This window comes from Sciurus carolinensis, chromosome 13 (genome assembly GCF_902686445.1).
Source record: "Sciurus carolinensis chromosome 13, mSciCar1.2, whole genome shotgun sequence".
Classification (NCBI taxonomy): Eukaryota; Metazoa; Chordata; class Mammalia; order Rodentia; family Sciuridae; genus Sciurus; species Sciurus carolinensis.
Window position 1 is genome coordinate 24,248,412 of NC_062225.1, and position 21,194 is coordinate 24,269,605.

General features: G+C 36.1%; 1 protein-coding gene across 4 annotated transcripts in view; it reads right to left on the reverse strand.

Annotated features, from left to right (window-relative positions):
* Nucleotides 1-21,194, reverse strand: part of Exoc6b (exocyst complex component 6B) — a 579,628-nt gene that overhangs the window by 455,519 nt on the left and 102,915 nt on the right. For all 4 annotated transcript variants that reach the window (XM_047523340.1, XM_047523341.1, XM_047523339.1 and 1 more), the window contains one exon: nucleotides 20,500-20,704. In XM_047523340.1, the coding sequence (XP_047379296.1) occupies nucleotides 20,500-20,704 (205 nt within the window). The remainder of the gene's footprint in view (nucleotides 1-20,499; nucleotides 20,705-21,194) is intronic.

The following is a 21,194-nucleotide window of genomic DNA, read 5'->3' on the forward strand; positions in this document are numbered from 1 at the left end:
AAAGTACAAACTGTTGACACTGATTTGATATGTAGCCTCTAACAAAGAATAAAGAAGGATTCTATGAATAAAAAATTCAACTATAATGATGTATCCCTAACCAATCTGTGGGGTACTTCATCCATTCACCTTCTAATGAAGAAACAAAGAATTCATTCAGAATCAGGTTCAAAGGCCATAAAGCCTATAAAGTTTAAAATCACATAAAGAAAAAATGAACTCAAGGGCTCATCTGTTGTGTTTCAATTGCAAAAACTTAACTCCTTTGGTTTTGATTAGAGGTTCATTTCTCTGTTAAGATCCTAAATAAGAGGGATTAAGAAAAAAAATGACACTTTCTGGGAAGTATACTCCATGTATGTATAGTATGTATAGTATGTGTAAATACATTCTACTGTCATGTATAACTAAAAAGAACAAATGTTTAAGAAAGAAAGAAAATTTTTTAAAAAGAAAGAAAAATGCCACATTCCTAATCAATGAGAAATCAAGCAATAACTAAAATGCCAGTTTGTCCCTATAACCTGGGGAAGGTGCTTTCCAGTCTCTACACACACATATGTGTGTGTGTGTGTGTGTGTGTATGTGTGGGTGTGGGGTGTAAATGCTTCCTCCAGTCTATACTTCTCCTACACTTCATGATCAATGACCAAGAAAAATAATAAACCAAACTCCATAAGGATAGAAGAATAAAATCTACTAGTTATATAGAAAATACTGTATGTTTATTATCTGAACATGATATTTTAAAATTTTTTGGTCAAGTGATTCTTCCCCATATGAATGTATCCCTTCTGGATAATTCATTTAGATAATTTGTTTAGAAGTAATTAAATAAGACATACACAATATTCTCACAAGAAAGCATTTTTGAACAAATTTTTGGAAGAATAATATTTTCTAGTGTAATGTTTTCCCACAGTCACAAAGAACACCTGAGAGATTGCATGCACACACGTGTGTTTGTGCATGCAAGCATCTGGGAGCGGGCAGGGCAGGTGACTATTTCAAATTTTCAAAGATATTTAATTTAAAAAAACAAAACCAAGACTGGGAAATGTTTACTTCATAAGAAAAGACAATAGTCTCTATTACATAATGAGTTTGAATATTTTAAAGAAAAACACAAGATTCCAATAATAAACATGAGAGCTAGTCACATATGAGAAAATGCACATATATAAATACCAGATGGGGAACATAGCAATGACATGTTAGCAGAGTGGAAGTGGAATCCTGTACAGTTGAAAATATCATTAAAACATTCATGAATCATATATTCCAGCAAGATCCTTTAGTAACAGAACTATAAGCAGGTGGAAACATTTATCTACATACAGTAAAACTTGCATTTGAGTGTACCAGTCTACAAGTCATGACAAAGGCCTGAGAGTTGCACAAGCACCACCACATGAAGCTATTGAACAGCCCCATCATCCCGCAATAGTCCATGTGCAAGATATCTTGGAAAGAGAAAAACAATAGGGGTGGAGAATGATCCATGATTCTTGGGGATGACAGATGGAGGAAAGGTTTGACTACGACGGTAGCACAAAGGACTGGAGAGGTGACAGAACTGTCCCATAGTTTGTTTTCAATAGTGATTATGTCAATTTGTACATTTTAAGATTCAAATACACCAAAGAAAAGTAAACTTTAAATTGGGTAATTAATTTTTTTAAAACCACTTTAAAAATGAGCTGAACTTTCAAAGAGATCTAGAAGGATGTTAGAAAGCACAACCAAGCTAGGTTCCTCTCTCTTCTAACCCATCCTTAGGGCCCTTGCTCTGGCTCTCCCGAACATGTTGATTTTTTTTTCCTTCCTTTTTTATTTCCTTAATACCAGTTTCCTTAGCATTATTTTGATGATGCTTTCATGCTCAGTAAAGAAGACATCTGGCAGAGGACAAGGCTAAAGCATTTGCTGAGAGCACAGCAATCCCAGGAATTCTCAACCAGGTTTCCCCAGGGCCAGTGAGCACCACGCCCCAGGGCAGAGGTACTCTCCTGGGATTTCTAGATCTAAACCTCAAACTGGGCTTCACTACATTCCACACACAAGCCAGGGGTCTAGGGTTGCTTAAAGAAAACCACAGCCCCCCAGTAAACTGAATTGTTCATACCAAGAGTAAGTAGCTGAGAATTAAGAAGCTGAGAAGCTTGGTATGCAGTTCAATCCAGTAACCACAAAACACAATTATCAAATGCAGAGTGAAGTTATTCAAGGAAACCGTAGAACGGATAAGAGGAGACTGTAGAAAAGCTAAGAGCCCCAAATCAAATTTCCAGCAACAAAATAAAGAGATTCATTTAAGTCTCACTAATTTCCATAGTCTGAACTGCTTATTAAAACAGATCTAGGGTTTAGTCTCTCACTAACATTAAAGTCATTACTGAAAATACAATGTGTGCACATGTTTTTTAAATGCATTTCTCAACATTGAAATATGAAAATAATAAGACAAACCTTTCAGGTTTAAACAACAACAAAATCTTCCCTAAAAGCTCATACTCTCTCCCAAATCAGTTTATTTAAAAACACTCATGGAAAAATAGAGTTGCAATTGTTTAGTAAGAAGACAGAGGTAAACAGTTGGTATTGGCTATCAATACCCCAAGCGAAGTCCTCAGTTGCCTGAAAAATCACATAGATCTCAAAACAAAAATATCATATTGGTTGGGGTTGTGGCTCAGTGGTAGAGTGCTTGCCTAGCACATGTTAAACACTGGGTTTGATCCTCAACACTACATAAATATATATATATGTATACATATATATATTAAGTGCCTGCTATGTGTTATCTCATGTGACCCTCATTAATAAAAAAGGAAGTTAAAGCTTAGATTAAGTAATTTGTCCAGTCTCATAAGTGAAAGTTCTGGGTTTTAATCCAGCTTTCTTGACTCCAAAACAAATTTTTTTCCAAAGACATTTTTTTACCACTGAGCTATATTCCCAGTGCTTTTCATTTTTACTTATCTTTTATTTTGACACAGCATCTTACTAAGTTACTTAGGACTCCACTAACTTACTGAGCTTGGCCTCAAACTTGTGTCCTCCTGCCTGAGCTTTTGCAGTCACTGGGATCACAGGCATCGGTCATTGCACCAGGCTCAATATTCTTTATTATTGAAGATACCATAAAGTTTTCCTACAAGATTTGACTAAGAATGGATATGAGCTTACTCTCTAAAAATTATCAGAAAGAGTGTGGAATGCTATTCTGTATTCATTATAAGTGTAAAATAATACGATAAGGAAAGACGTCTCCTAGTCTGCAATTAGCACGAGTCAAGCACACACTACTAGGTCAACACCTACAGTCCTTGATGGTATCAGCAATGATCTCAATCCTTTCTCCCAATCCTGGGTCTATTAAAGGGTCATATATTCTTTTGTTTTCTTTTTTTTTTTTTTTTTAATTTTGATTCATTGTACACAAATGGGGTACAACTTTCGTTTCTCTGGTTGTACACGAAGTAGAGTCACACCATTTGCTGAATCATACATGTACATAGGGTAATGATGTTTGTCTCCTTCCATTATCTTTCCTTCCCCACACTCCCTCCCCACCCCTCATTTTCCTCTATACAATCCATCCTTCCTCCATTCCTGCCTACCCCCACCCCCACATTATGTATCAGCATCCACTTATCAGAAAAATCATTCGACCTTTGGCTTTTTTGGGATTGGCTTATTTCACTTAGCATGATATTCTCCAACTCCATCCATTTACCTGTGATGCCATAATTTTATTCTTCTTTATGACTGAATAATATTCCATTGTGTATATATACCACAGTTTCTTTATCCATTCATCTATTGCAGAGCATCTAGGTTGGTTCCACAATCTAGCTATTGTGAACTGAGCTGCTATAAACATCGATGTGGCTGCAACACTGTAGTATGCTGATTTGAAGTCCTTTGGGTATATAGCTGGGTCAAATGGTGGTTCCATTCCAAGTTTTCCAATGAATCTCCACACTGCTTTCCAGAGTGGCTGCACCAATTTGCAACCCCACCACAATGTATGAATTTCCCCACATCCTCATCAACACCTACTGTTGCTTTTATTCTTTTTTTTTTTTTTTTTTTTTTTTTTTTTCCGGTGCTGGGGATTGAACCCAGGGCCTTGTGCTTGCAAGGCAAGCACTCTACCAACTGAGCTATATCCCCAGTCCTTGTATTCTTGATAATAGTTATTCTAATTGGGGTGAGATGGAATCTGAGGTTAGTTTTGATTTGCATTTCTCTTATTACCAGAGATATTGAACATTTTTTCATACATCTGTTGATTGTAGAACTTCTGTGAAGTGTCTGCTCATTTCTTTTGCCCATTTATTGATTGGGTTATTTGTATTCTTGGTGTAAAGTTTTTTGAGTTCTTTATAGAATCTGGAGATTAGCGCTCTACCTGAAGAGTGTGTGGCAAAGATTTTCTCCCACTCTGTAGGCTCTCTCTTCACATTGTTGATTGTTTCCTTTGCTGAGAAAAAGCTTTTTAGTTTGAAACTAACCCAATTATTGATTCCTGCTTTTATTTATTGTGCTTTGGGAGTCATGTTAACAAAGTCTCTAAGCCAACATGATGAAGATTTGGACCTACTTTTTCTTCTCTTAGATGCAGGGTCTCTGATCTGATTCTGAGGTCCTTGATCCATTTTGAGTTGAGTTTTGTGCAGGGTGAGAGACAGGGGTTTACATATTCTTAAAACAATTACCTTAAAAAGTTCTTACAACCAATATAATCTGACTCAATTTTTTTAAAGTTAAGTAGTTTTAGTTTTGTTTGGTGCTAATTCCTCTTTTACTATAATATTTCATTATTCATAAATCTTTTGTTTATAAAATGTTATAGTAACTTCTATAGTTAACTTCATAAACACTCTATTTCTTTGGGTATTAATGATCCCTGCTGGACCAATGAAAGCATTAAAAAATAAAAGACATCTGAAATGGTGAACATTGTCAATTAAACTTTATGAAATCTGGTTTATAAAATTATATTAAATGGATCTAAACTCAGGATAGAGAATAACTGCATATAAGAAAGCACTCAGCAAATTTAAGAAGGAAATAGAAGAAATCAACTATCTGCAGGCAGGGTCCAAGGATAAATCACATTTCAATTAAAAAAAGAAATGGGCAAAATTTGCAACCATTTTACAACATGTCCTTGGTATCCCTGTTCATTTTGTACCATACTGGCATAGTAATTAGAATAGATAGTGAAGATAAATCAGAATATTGGGGAGAAATCAGACTAACTGAATAACCATACCTTTGAATTTAAGTTCTCTAAAAATGTCATACTTGGAATTATTTTTTATTCCAGAGAGCAAAACATATATAAGTAATAGAAAGCAAACTCCATGATTCTCAAACTTGACTTAAACTTTATTATGATTTTACATACTATATTGAGGTTTGTTTTCAAAAATAATGACTCCCAGTTGAGGGACCCAAAATGGAATCCTAACCTCAGGAAGAAGCTGAATCCTCATATCTCCTAAGTAGGATTTCTAGAAACAAGGGTGGAGGGAAGTAAACAGTGGGAGAAACAAGAGAAGCAAAAGAACAGAAAAAGGAAATTAAAGAACTAATGATGCAAATACGTACAGAGCAAAAGAAGCAATTATTTTATAAAATATTTATATTGTATTTAAATCATGCAGAAAAGGAGACGGGGGTATGAAATATGGTAGAATGAGACAGATGTCATTACCCTTTGTACATGTACGATTACACAAATGGTATGAATCTACAAGGAGTACAACCAGAGAAATGAAAAGATGTACCCCATTTGTGTACAATGAATCAAAATGCAGTCTGTAAAAATTTTAAGAATAATTTTAAAAATAAATAACAAAAAAGAAAATACTATGTATATTCAAGCAAAGTAAGATAGCAGCTTTATAAATATACATAAAACACAAGGATACTAATTCTTTCAGATATGTAAAGACAGATCACTAATTAGTAAACCAAAGGTTTGACAGTTTATTCCAAATGATGATATGAAAACACATCCACCAATCTTCTAAAAGGGCAGACAGGCTGTGCCAATCCAGACCTAGACTGTATCTGATGACTCGTGGTTGTTCTTAGCTCCTGGTGCAGTACGCTGCAACAGCACTGAGGTTGTATATTTACATACTATGTTTCAGACATCCTTCTGCATAACCTTTCTCATATACTTGCATATTTCAGAGGTTAAACTATATAATAAAAACACAACTAGATAGCATTTGATTTATGTTAATTGGATTAACTCATTTCAACTTCATAACTTAGGTGTACAGTATTAGTTTCAAGGTCAAAGGAAAAGCCAGTTCAGTGAACTGAACTCGTTTCCACATTAGTGTAGTGCATTTTCTGATAAAACTTAGGGCAGCAGGAAGTCCCAGGAGTAACGTAGTGAAATGAAGTTCAGTTATTGTACAAACCACCCAAGAAAAACTTCATAATGTGAGTCATGTTGCTTTATTTTAAACTTAAGGGAAAGTTAAGTTTCCCAGTGAAACCATAACGAGGCCTTTGGCTCTCCCTCATAAGTCTCTGAAGCCAAGCCAATCACAGGAGAGCTAGCCCACCACAAGATCTTCCTTCGCTGTTCCAGTTCCCTCTTTCCTCCATCTTCTTGTGCAGCAGCACAGGGACCACTCGCTCACTCCACCAGAACATGTTTGGGGTAAGTGTGTGGGCCTGCAGTGGTGGCAGATGTAAGACAGTGTGACATTTACTTTGCAACCAAACAGGATGCTGACTGACATATACCCTCTTCTGAATATAGTTAAATACCTATCTTAAGAATCCAAGGCCAGGGAAAGAGATGCTCTGATCATCACAATTTTTCAACCTTCATCATCAATTTCAACAAAGAACAGCATTTACTTTGTTACCTATTATATCAAATCAATCTGTTCTCTTCTTCAGTAAGGCACACAACATAACAGAGAACAAACCGGACCTTAATTTAATTTACATCTAACACAAAACTCCCATCTCATCTTGCTACAGCAATGAATCTAAGAACCAGAGACTCTTAAATTACCCCATGGAAAGCAGAAAGTAAAATCAATAATGCCAGAATAAGCATAAAAAATCCCTTACATATAAGAATCCCTTACAAAGTCAAATTATTCTACAGAGTCTGTCATGAGAAACAGCAGCCGTCTTCTATTTCCCCCCAAGTTGCCTTCCCCAGAGGCATCACTCTTCCCACCTTTACCTTTTTATCTCTGTATGAAGTGCTTACGTGAGCTACTGCTTGTTTGCTTTTTTTTTTTACTTTTTTTATTGTAGTAAAATATATATAACATAAAATTTATCACTTTCACCATTTTTAAGTGTGCAGTTCTATGGCATGAAGCACATTTACAGTTTTACAAACATTATCACTGTGGGATGCCATCCTTAGTTAGCAGAATCTGACTAGGTTGAGCCATGGGACATAGAGGCCTGGCTTCTAGAAACTGCCGGGAAGTGTGTGGTGCTGTGTGGGAGGGTTCCCTGTCTCCTTCTGGAATTTTCCCCCTTAGGAGAATGACTCCCCTAACTCCACCCTATCCTGTTCATCATGGAAGAAGCTCCTCCAGGTCCTAGTCCCCTTTACCTGTGTATTATAAATAAAAGAGAGTTGGGCGAGTTTGTTGTTGTTAGAGGCCAGAGCTGGTATGGCCAGACCTGTTATGCCCCCTCTCATTTAAAAAGAGTATTGGCTCTTGTGTTTTTATTGAGTAGTTAAGTTTTTGGGAAATTGAGTGATATACAGCCAACATCCTCCTCTGGCAGTTAACCCTTTTGTCATTCACATGGGACGTGGCTGAGAGAGACGCCCACACATCACCATCCATCTTCAGAAAGTTCTCATCTTTCCCAACTGAAATTCTATACTCTTTCAAACTAAGTCACCATTCTCCCTCCCATGGCCTATGAAAAACATCATCTACTTTCTGTGTGTACGAATTTGACTATTACAAAAACCTCATATGAGTGGAATTGTGCGATATTAGTCTTTAAAAAAATATATATATATATATGTATATATATATATATTTTTTTTAAGCTGGCAAAGGACCTTTATTTTATTATTTACATGCAGTGCTGAGAATTGAGCCCAGTGCCTCGCATAGGCAAGGCAAGCACTCTGCTACTGAGCCACAACCCCAGCCCCAATGTTTGTCCTTTTATGCCTTACCTATCTCACAGTATAATGTATCCAGTGTTCATCCAAGTTGTGTCAAAATGTTTTCCTTTTCAAGGCTGAGTAATATTTCATTTTGCGTGTACAGCACATTTTATTTATCTGTGAATGGAGTTGCTTCTACCTTTAACTATTGTGTTTTTTTTGTTGTTGTTGTTATGTTTTGTTTTAGTTTTTTAGTTTAAAGCATTACCCATTGACTTTCCTCTATGTAAGATCAGGATTCCGCTCTTTCACACATTTGACACGTTAATACCATATATCTATAGCCAGTACCCATTCACCTACCCTTGCAAAACAGACACATCAATGGCTTAAATAAATTAATTTTTAACATTTAATTATTTTAAATATATAAGTGCAATGCCATGTAAGACACTAGGATCAATTCTCCTTTATTATACCATTTTTGTCTTCCAGAGTCATAATTTTCTTATTTTTATGTTTGTTTAGTTTTCTATGTACTTAGCATTACTTTGTTCTCAAACTATCTGAATTTCTTCTCATTTTGCACAAACACAAGCAATCTTCTATCACATTTACCTTCTTGAAAATGTCTCTTTTAAACTTTTTAAAAGCTCCAAGTAGTGCTGATTACACTTTATACCAACTATTCTACCATCAACGAAGTACCTCCTTAAATGAAGGACCTCCTTAAACATCAATTCAGGAACTCAGTTGATGTCTCTCCTCTGGGTCCTAAATCTCATATTTTCCACTTTGTTGAGTTCACACAAATCACAGGAAGTAAATTTGGGGGGCTTTTCAATATTTAAAACATCTTTATTCTACCCTCACACTTGCTTGATATAGAAACATGGATGGGTAATCACTTTCCCTCAGAACTTAAATGAGTGCTCCATTTCAATCTAGCTTCTAGTATTAATACTATGAAGTCCAAAATCATTTTGACTACCAATCTTTTTTTTCCCTCTCTGCAGGCATTTAGGACTTTTTTCCCCCCCTTGTCTTCTAAATTCTAATTTTCACAACATGCCTTGATAGAAGTCTATTGTCATCCCTTTCATTGGGCACTTGATGGATCTTTTAATTTGGATATTCATGCCTTAAAATTCTGGAAATTTTTCCCACATTGTTTCTATGATGAATTTTCCCTTTATTTTCTCTGCCTTCTTTTCTAGAATGCCTAATATTAACTGCTGGATCTTGGACTGATCCCTAATGTGTTTATATCTAATCTACTTCCCATGTTTCATCTCTTTTTCTTTTAGTCTTCCTTCTGGAAGATTTTTCCCAACATTCTTTTCCAAATTCTCCTTTAAATGATTTCTACTATCATATTTTTAATCTTAAACATTCTTCTTTTTTCTGTATTTTTTTCTAAAGTAGCATTCTGATCTTATTTTTTACATGTAATTGACTTTTTCTTATCTTTCTAAAGCTACTAATGATACATTGTTTTGTTTTGTCTCTTTAGGTTTCTCTCTTCTTGCATAGATATTTTCTCCAAATCACTTATTTATATTGTTTTTTCTGACCTTTACCTTTCATATTACAAGCTTTTCTTAAATGTCCAGTGATTCTCAGCCTTATATTCACATTTTAAATTGGGTAACACAAAAAGTTGATTGAAAGTTCTGTGCATGTACAGCAGTCTGATTCACCACACCCTTCAAGGTGATCTGACTTGTCTGTCCATTTTGCTGAGGACTATCCAGTGGTGATATCTTTAGAAATTTTCTCTTGAGATAATCATAGTATTCAGAATATCTTCAAATGTCAACTTAGAGGGTATAATCTGGTTATTAGAGTTCTGGGAGCCAAATCAGGAAAGAGAGTCAAGGGAAGAAGGGGATAAACTCAGCATTTATTATTCTGACTTTCACTCCATATTCAATATGGTTCCACTACCCTCAATCTTTATTTATTTTCCTCCAATCTTCTGCTGGGGTTGTAATAGGGAGGTTGACTGGTGGGGGGAAAATGGAAAAGGAATCGGATTATCTGGTTTTGAAAATGACTTTCGACCAACCCTACCTGGGCATCAGTTTTACCTCCTTTCCCCAGAGGAATTTGATACCACAAATTTCTATGATTTGAAGAGTTCTGTGAAACCCTAAAAGTGGGTTGACCTCAGCTTTTACTACCGCTAGTTTGCATTGCTGGTTTAGGACTAAGTGTTTGGATTTGATAGGACCATTATCACATATCTTTTCACTTATCAGCTTCCAAAAAATTCTGCTATCATCTACTTTCCTTTACATATGGAGTTTGTGCTTTTTAAAACATTCCTTTAGCTACTATTTTTATGAGTCTGTAGAGAGAGAAGACAATGCATGTGTTCAATTCATCTTTAACAAGTCAATTTGATTACTTCTTAGCACTACTACAGTACTTTCGGAAAGGGTCAAAATTCATTTAAAGAGCAATTTTAAATACTTTTATACACTTAAAGAAGAATGTAATTGGAGACTAAGATCTTAAAACATAAAAAAAAAAAAAAAATAGCTTTTCCTGGAAAGTGTAAGGAATAGAAACATTAAACTTACACATACACTGAATATATCTTTAATTGATTTAGTAACTACCTCCTATCACCAAGTATCTGTCACCAACCATGTTAAGGGGGCTAGAGATTGAAGAATAAAAAACCATGCCTCTACTCCTACAGAGACCACAGACTGGTGGGAAGACAAGATAGGTAAAGCAATAACCAAATCAGGGGGGTGCCCCACTGTCCTGAGATACTTAGGAGGGCCCTAGAGGCTCACTACAGTCCCCATTCTCATAGCTCAGCAAGACAGAGTTAGCATCCTCTAAAAAACCCTCGGTCTTACTAGGTGACACAGTGGCACTGATGTGAGAATTCCCCCTAGCCAAGTCATCTGTCTGACCAGCAAGGAATAACACGGGGCACAGCTGCCTAGATGTTCTCTGCCCTTCTTCTAACTTCTTCATAAACGAAACAAGAACAAGGTACCTTTCCTGAGGCATGACCCACCTTTTGTAGAGCAAAGCTGAACCCATCAGAGCCCTCCACATTGACAGGAAGATGTACTCCTATGCATTGTGCTGACCTTGCTACCTGTAAAGTTACTAAGGACAAACTCACTTTTCACCTCTAGAGTGTGATACCAATCCGTGTGTGTCTATGCCTCTTGCATGACACCATCTTTACTACTTATTAAATTCTTTTTTATATATTTAGGTCAATTTCTGTTATTTTCTTCTGTTCCACTCATCATTCAGTTTTATTCTTGAGACAACATACTGTTTTAGGTATTGTTTTATCGCGTTCCCTCTGCCCGCAGAGAGAGACACGACAAACGTCTGAAGCTTTGGAAGTTTATTGTGCACAGTCTTCCTTTCTTTCCTTCTTATCTATCCCTTTCTCTCGCTCTCTTTCCCTCTCCTGCACTTCACTCTTCTCCCGCTCGGCTCTCGCCTGCTCCGGCCACTTCGTTTCTCCCGCTCGGCTCACGGCCGCTTGCACCCTTCTACTCCCAGCTTCTACTCCTACTCTCAGTTTCTTCTCTCTTTTCTTTCTCTTGCTCTCTTCCCCTCCGCTTAACTCTCGTCTGCTCCGGTCGTTCCGCTCCTCCGCTTCTACCCCTACTCTCAGCCTCTTCTCTCAGCCTCTGCTCTCAGCCTCTGCTCTCAGCCTCTGCTCTCAGCCTCTGCTCTCAGCTTCTTCCCTCAGCTTCTTCCCTCAGCTTCTTCCGCTACTCCCCCACCCATCGAGCTTATATACACTTCAACCAATCAGGGGAGAGCACACGAGGTAAACGCGCGGACAGCTGCAGGCATAGAATAGGTACACGAGGGGGGCATGCTCTAATCACATCGTTAACTAGCCAATCATTGGAATTCGCTGGTTGTTTACTGTATAGCTGGCCGCTTTTGGCTCAGCGCCAGGCGCCATCTTGACCGTGCCCAAGGCTGGGGGTCCCGGAAACCCCGACATTGTTTGTTTTTAGTACAAGCCAAGGCCCAATAAAAGGAAGGCTCTCTAAAGAATTTAATCTCAAAATAACAAATACACACAAAAAAACAATGGCATAAATAATGTAATAACTACTCCTCCTCTGAATTTTCTAAGCAATGGTCTATTTTAAAATAAGTGCCCCACAAAGCCATGTTCTCAAACTACAGAGACTCCATATGGCAATTATCTTTTAAAATTTAATAAAGGAAAAGTTCTCCCAATAAGCTAGTATGTTTTGCTTAGCCAAAACAAATAAATAACATACACACATGCACACATGTACATGCATGCACTTGCACATACACACACAATTACAGTTTATTTTCTACACTGAAGAATAGAAAGCTCATACCAAACTGCCATATACTTGTTCAATTAGACTGAAGAAATGAATGATTTCTTTTTTCTCATCTCAACTTAATACCAGTAAAGAAACATGGATCCTTTAAACTTAATGGTCATATAATAGATGTGTTTTTTAACTAAAATCAGGTTCAAAATATTTTGAAAGCATACATAACAGAAATTACTTTGGTGGGCAAAAAGAAGACAATTATTTTTTAAAAAGGAAATTGAATTTAATACTGAAAATTGCCACAAAAAACCTGTGGCAATTAAATTTTTAAAAAATATTTTTAAGTTGTTGATGGACCTTTATTTTACTTATTTATTTATATGCAGGGCTGAGAATCAAACCCAGTGCCTCACACATACTAGGCAAGTGCTCTAGCACTGAGTCACAACCCCAGCCCCCTGGCAATTAAATTTTAGGAATAAAAAATTCATCTAGGACCATTCATCTAGGATGGTCCTTTCTTTCCTTTTTCTTTTTTCTTTAATTTAGTATGTGGCTGAAATTAAGCTAAATACTGGATCTCTCTAAATTTGCTTCCTCGTCTATGCAAAAAAGGTACAAATTTCCAATTTTATGGCATTGTTGTGAAGATTGATGTAACATTTAGCAACTTTCTCAGTATCATAAAACAAATGTCAAACTAGGAGTCTAATCCATACCCCAAGTCTATTCTGTTAACTACCATATCACTTTACAGTAAACTAACACTAAAGCCCTACTATCCTTTTCAGATTCTCTGTGAAACTGTACTACCGAATGTAAGCTATTCTGGTTCATGTATACTCTAAGAACCTCTATAACAGTTCTTAGATTTCCCCACCTATTCCCCAGATCGCTAATAAGGCAAAAAAGCAAGGCTCTAGAAATATTCCACATAGATAAATACCAAAGAATAAAAGGGAATCGAAAGTAAATCCAGGAATACCAGACCAACCTCTTTGACTCCAAAGGCCACATTTTTGGAGGTCTCATGGAGTCCAGCACATAGACAGTTCAACAGCAATACTGCCTCACAGAGTAAGTGGTTCCTGCAGTTGGTAGTATCATACCAGAGCTAAGTCAAAAATTGTTCTACACAATAAATAAAAGAGCACATGTACCTTTTATTCAAGATTTAACCAAAGACAGTCAAAGGTTGAAAGAATCATGGTGACAACTACTCTTATCCAATGGTCAGCTTCTTTAAAACCAGTTACTAAAGAAAGAATGAGTAGGAGCCTTTGATTTCTTTTATAGGCCACTTCCTTGACATCAGTTATATAATGCATCTAATTTGGCAAAAGATACATTAGAATTTTTAAAGTAAATAATCCTTCTCTTTGTTAAAGGGATTCACACAGACATCAACCTAGCCAGGAATGTTTACATTACAAATGCTATTTAGCCCCATGAAGCTTACAGTAAATTAATCAAAATAAGAAATACACAAATCAGTCCGGTAACAAGTAAATTCCAGAAATCAATTTCAAAAGAAAAACTAGAAAACAATGGACAGTTAACAAACACTTCTTTGGGCATCTTTTTAAAAATCACTTTCAACTAAAGAGTTAACTCCAAAGTAAGATACACACAGTATTTTAGAAGCACACCGGAAAAAGATGAACTCAGAAAATGAAGAAGGAAGGGGCATGAAAGATGGTGGAATGAGACAGACATCATTACCCTGCGTACATGTATGATTACCTGAATGGTGTGAATCTACATCATGCACAACCAATAGAAACAAGAAGGTGTACCCCATTTGTGTACAATGAATCAAAATGCAGTTTATAAAATTTTTTTTAAAAAGAAAATGGAGAAGGATAAAATGGAGGGTTTTTCTACCTGCTTTAAAGTTGGCTCTATTTCCCATAGCAGAACCCACACTTTTAATCTAATGCCCATGTTAGAAACAGAAAAAGACAAACAAACAAAAAGTGCAACATGGAAACCTGAAAAAGTTTTTGAAAATAAAAAGTGACTTTTTAACTTAAAATTCAACATAAGCAGTGACATAAATAATTTTTAAATTCCTCCTCAGATTCTGCTAAATGAGTAAACTTCTATCCTAATTTTCACACATGTACATTTTCTAAATTTGTCTACAGTTACCCAGGTACAGTAGAAGAAATACAGACTTCTACCCAGGTCTTTTAAATCAGTCCGTAACATTGTTTTCTTCATCCAAACACAATATAAATGTACAAATTAGAAAAAAGTAATGCTATTTAAGGTCAAAATACTATAATGGGGGCTGGGGATATAGTTCAGTTGGTAGAGTGCTTGCCTCCCAAGCACTAAAGCCCTGGGTTCAATCCCCAGTACAGAAAAAAAAAAAAAAAAAAAAAAAAACTATAATGCATTAGTTTCCTTTTGCTACAACAAATTTAGCAGCTTAAACCCATTATTATTATCTCAGAGTTTCCCTAGGTCGGGAATTTAGCATGTTTTTACTGGGTCCTCTGCTCAGAGTCTCACCAGGCTGACAGCGTGGTGTCAGTCAGGGCTATAATCTCATCGAGAGCTGAGGGTACTCTTCTAAGTTTATTCTGGTTGTTGCAGAATTCAGTTCCTTGTGGTTTTAACACTGAGGTTGTGGTTTTAACACTGAGGTTGTCATTTTCATGCTGGTTTCAGTCAAGGATCACTCTCAACAACTCATGACTGCCAACATTTTCCTGTCACATGGCCTTTTCTACAAAAGATGGCATCCTGATTCTTCAAGACCAATAATACAGCATATGCAGCAGCTTTGAATCTGCCTAACTTTTTCTCTCTCTGATCTCCTGACTCTCTTTTAAGGAAGCTCACCTGATTATATCAAGCCCACCCAACTCCAGGGGACGAGATTTTTACAGGATGTACACACCAGCGGGAAGGGATCTTGGAAGTCATCTCAGAATTCTACCTGCCATGTGCAATCAAAGCAAGAAGCTTCCTAGTGATAGAGTTCCATCAAGAGCCCATATAAAACCCAAATAGAGGAAAGGATAAATTATATATCTTTCAGATAATCTTCAAATGGCATTATTTGCATTTTCTCTTATGATGAAATTGGACAACAAACAGTTTGAGATTATAATCTCAAATAAATGTTTGCAGCCTAACTTGTTCACCAGAACTTAATTAGAGTGGCGCCCTTCTGCTGATTTGTTTTGGCTGGCATATTGCAAGAGAAGCCAATCTACAAACCTGGCTCTAACAGTTCATTGTACTAAGGACAAAGTTCACCCATGGATCACTGAGCAACTCAGGAGACAATGAGCAGAAGATGGAAAAGAGGGATGTTATAGAAAAACTCATCTACATAATTTCTGGAAAAGTCCAAACCAACCATCAATACTAAAACCTTCAAATGTATTTTCTCAATGATCCTAAAGAATGCAACTTAGAAATGTTTTCAAAAAGGAAGTAAGAAAATATAAAAATAAGAACAAACTCTTTAAAGTCAAAACCATGATTGTTGAACTAAAAGTTCTAAATAGCAACATTGACAACACTAAAAAATGAATGAGTAAACTAGAAAGCAAACACACGGGGGGTGAAAGAATGACAATTATGAAGAAAGGAAAAAAAAAGACAAGAAAGATATTTATATTTCTAGTTCATTCGACAGCAAGTTATGGCAGAAACTAGCTAGCTGTTCACCAAACCTATTTTGTCATCCTCCTGGTCACAGGGCTGGAGTACATTTGTAAGCCTCCCATATACGTTTGAGCTCTAGACAATGTAATGTTGGAAGAAGCGATGTGTGTCCATGTTTCAGTTAGCTTTTGTATCTCTGTGACCAAAATACCCAACAAGAACAGCTTAGAGGAGGGAAAATTTAGATGGGGCTCACAGCTTCAAAGTCTCAGTCTATAAATGGCTGACTCCACTGCTCTGGGCCCAAGGTGAGGTAGCATACCATGAGGTCCAGCAGAAGAACATTGCTCGATGGGTGGTAAGGGCCAGGAAGCAGAGAAAGGGAAAGGGGAAAGGGGCCATAGGGAAGATGCACATTTTCAGGACCACGCCCCCCAGTGACCCAACTCCTCCAGCTGCGCCCCCATCTGCCTACAATTGCCACATTCAAACTAGGATGTCCTGATTAGGTTACAGCTCTCATTATCTAATCATTTTACCTCTGAATATTGCATTAACTGGAGCTTTTAGGGATATCTCCTATCCAAACCATAATAATCCATTAAAAAACCTTATTACATTTTTTAACTCTATTTCTTGTGTTGTACCCTTGGAAGTATGGGCTGAAGTGGTAGAAACATATCTTAAAAGAGTCTTGGATCCCTTATAATCCCTTGGGAGAAGAGTTACTCCACCAGGAACACCCATTTTGGCCTTTATATAAGAAAAAAAAAAGAGAGAGAGAGAGATTTTGGAGTTACAGCAATTAGCATTATTTAACAAATTCAAATTGGAAGGATGGTATACCAAAACAACAACCAAAATGAAACCAGAATACACAGTGTTGCTTTAGTGATCAGGCAGTAGGTATCAAGAATATATTTAACAAGACAAAAGGCTAGACAGTTCTATAATACTGTGAGAAAACAACTGGTAAAACCAGAACCTATAGTAAGTAGAAAGGCAGACCAAATGCCAACAGGGCCTGTAGCACAATGAGTGAATAAAAAGTCAGAGTTACAGTGTACACTGGCATTTACTTTCTGCTTTAATAAGGTATTACATGAAAGAGATAAGCTATAAAAGTACTCATTAATTTGCAGACTGAAATTATAGGAAATAGAAGAAGTCCAAAACTTGGGCCTCAGAGATCTAGAAAGCTCAACACATATAAATTCCAAAGAGTAAGTGAAAAGAATAACAAAGGATTGAACAATAAAACCCCAAGAAGACTTCTAGTTGAACAAAGTGACTCAATTCCAAGGCAGAGATCAGAATCAAATATGGTCTTCCCATTCACTATTTCATTTAGCCTCCAATAAGACCAATTAAACTGAGATTAGACATGAGGCAAGTGCTGTGCTTCCCCACCTTCGCTAATTCTCCAAAAGAAGCAAAAGAAAAATAAAATCATTCTTGAAAACTTCATTTAGGAAACATGGTATGGTAGTCACAGAACCCACTGGAAAGAAACAGATCAGAAGCCTACTAAGTTTCAAGGGAAGTATGATGCCCAAAACAACAAATCTGGGCTAAATAAACCTTTGACTGTTCAGAGCCTTAAAACAACCCTCAGGCCCCTAAGCATGCAGGAGTAGAAAGCAGGCAGTGTAAATATAGATGTAATTGTAGATGCAGATATAAATAGAGAAACAGAGAAAAAAATATCCCTTCAATGAATGTATATTCCCCAGAATTCACTAAGAAGTACATGCAAGGGAAAGAAAAGGAAAAACTAGTGCACAGTTAGAAGCCCAGCAGAACAATGGACAAAGGAGTTCCTTCTAGACAATCAAGGTCTAAACAAAGAAGTTCTCCCTACAGCAATGCTGAGGGACTTCCTAATGTCTGCCCAAGAGGTTTCACGATTTGCTATGGAGCAGGAAACAATCTGTCTCCTACTCTTTCCTTCTGTAAATGAAAGTTTTGTTTGTAGTTATTTTATTCTAGTTTTTCACTGTGTATTGGGGACAAGAGGAGACACAGGTGCAGACGACTTGTAATTTTAGCTAACTGGTCATCAGTCCATGAAGAGCCACAAGGGGACCTAATGGAGAGGGGTGAGCACCCCTGAAAGATACTATACTTTGAGAGGGATGTTGTGAGTAGGTGGTCCATTGGACTCTCCCTTAGGAAAGGGGTGGATGTGTTCTACAGTTAGACATAGCAGAGAAGATGAAGAGACTAGATACTATACGCCAAACTTCTGTCCTCCTCATCTAGGACAAAGTGAGATTACACTTCCCAGTCTTCCTTGTAGGTAGGTATGGCCATATGAACTGAATTTTAGCCAATGCAATGTGGGCAGAAGTAATAATGTGTGGCATCCATGCCTGCCCCCTTAAAAATTCTCCCATATACAATGCTCTTTGGTCTTTCCCTTTCGGTTGCAATCTTCAAAGACCAGTATACTAAAGATAGCAGAGTCACACAATGCAAAAAATCTAAATTCCTAAATCACCAATGTGAGGGAAAAAATTTCATAAATCAGAAACACCATTTGGGGCTTTATATAGGTGAGAAATAAACCATTTCCTCTTCTTCTTTTGCAATATCCATGAATTAAAATATATATTAAACATCCACTATGTATGAAGTGTATGGTAATTCCTCTTATATCATCTTTACTTTCTAGGTACCCTAGAAGATTTAAAACTGTGCAAGATATCTTTACTCAATAAATGTATATACACACCCATGTACATTTGTGTGTATATATCATACCATAGGATAGTAATTCACACAATAAGAGCTATTTCTGAGATGCAAAATGTTATAGGGGGAATAAAGACCTAACAAAAGTTCAGAATTCACAAAAGATTTCTCCACCATTTCTTTGTATGACAAAAATGTAAAAATCAGCCAATCATTTACACAGAGTACCATAGCAGATACATTCATTTCAACCTGACCTGAATTCTACTAGAGGATCTAGTCTTTACAAGTTATTTGTTTGAACTTCAACTCTCTTAACCTTCCCTGAGCATTCATTTCTTCAGATAATTAAGGAGTGAGACCAGTTAACCTCATATTGAACACAAGAATAGTGTTCTAAATGAATTATTTCATCAAAAGGGAAGTAAAGTTAATTTCTCATGCAGAGGCCTAGGAAAAACATCCTTTAAAAAGACAACTTCCAGGGCTGGGGTTGTGGCTCAGTGGTAGAGCACTTGCCTTGCATGTGTGATGAACTGGGTTCAATTCTCAGCATCACATAAAACTAAATAAATAAATTCATTGACAACTAAAAAATATTAAAACAAAAAAAAGACAACTTCCACAGAGACTTTGTACTACGCTTACCTATTTTGAAAGTTTGGCAAAAATCAGTCAACCATAGTTGTTAAAGACTTGTCATACACGAAATCTTTATTCCTATACCCAGCAATGCAAAGTTATTTCAATGATTAATTTTTGTTTCTTTATCACTATAAAAAATCATATAATTATTTTTTTCAGGCTTATCACTGACTAGTTTTAAGCTTTGTACTTTGTAAAGTATAATGCTAACAAAATTTTTTAAAAGGGAGAAAAATATCTGCATTGCCTTAGGAAAGGGTAATTAGCCAATCTCTTGATCCAAATATAATCTATTCCCTCATTCCCCACAGAAAGATAAGAACTACAAATGACCTATTGAAGAACATTGTTGTTTATAAAACCAAAAAACACTTTCCATAAACAACTAAATCTTCTATTTATTGTTGTAGGCTACATCATCAGGTGTACTGAGAAGTTTTAATAAAATCAATGTGACTTAAATTTCAAAAAGTACTACTGCAAGTCTTAACTACTCTTTTATCATAACGACAAAAGAAATCCAGATGTTCTCTGTGGCTTTAGTGACTTAGAAATAAAGATTTTTTTAAAAAAAATAAATATTTCTAACATATTTGCTAATTTGTCAGTTATAAATAAATTTCTTTCTGTGATCATAATTCATAGCATTTCCCAATAGAAAAATGAAACCTGTTAATATCAGAAATACCCATGTAAAACATGACATATTGCTTATATAGTAGATAATTAGCCAAAGGCACATGCAACATAATTTAGGTCACTAACTATAAGAAGAACTTTAAAATATTGTGAGCTTCAAATCATATCTAAAACCAAGGGAAGTATTTTTTAATTAAATTTCCTCAATTCTCCAATATAAGCCATCATAAACAATCAATATTTACCAAACATCCACAGAGCAAAATCATCTAATAGTCAATAATTCATTGCTCCATTAAGACAATATGAAACATTTTGATCATGTGTTCCCCAAAAGACAAAGAACTTCCCTAAAATGATAAGAAACAGGACATTTGGCAAGAAGAAACCTGTTTAACTGAATACTTGCAAAGTCATTGGCCAACCTATCATAAACCCAAGACCTACTTGCTTCATGGCTGTCTCTCCAATTTTGTCTGAATGTTTGCGGATGCTCTCCAGAAAGTCTTTGAGATCAGACATAGAAACATCCTTTATTTCTTCTCGAAGCTTGGGAATGTTATCCACCATCACCTTGCAGAATCGATAGTGGCTTACTTGAGGCAGATAGGTATGTTCCAGATGTTCCAGAGTTTTCAGTGCAGGATAATGCCTACAAAAGGAATTTATCACCTTTAGCTGAACTTTTAGTCTTCTTTAGGGTAACAGACATATTCCTCAGTAAAAATTTTTAGTTTGAATTAGTTTTCACTGTACATAAAGATAGGTACGGTTTTAACTAAAACATCAATGAAAATAACCTCATAATAAAAAATAATATATGCTTTAAAAGACTAGAAAAATATAATCAAAAAAGATTTTATCCAAAGAATGTATAAAACTTAGAATATCTAATAAGGAAATTAATTACATAAATATTAAAATAATTTTTAAAAGAGCATCTCAATGGCAAAAAAAATCATCCCATAAAATGAAATACCAAACGTTAGACTTCCTACTACAGCAGAGTAAAGAAACTGGCAAATCTTCTACCCAAGAAAAAACAAATATACACTAGACAAAACTACCAAAAACAACTTTTCAGAGCTCTGGAAATTGACCACCAAGGAGAACAACAAATCCAGAAATGTTTATTCTTGAGA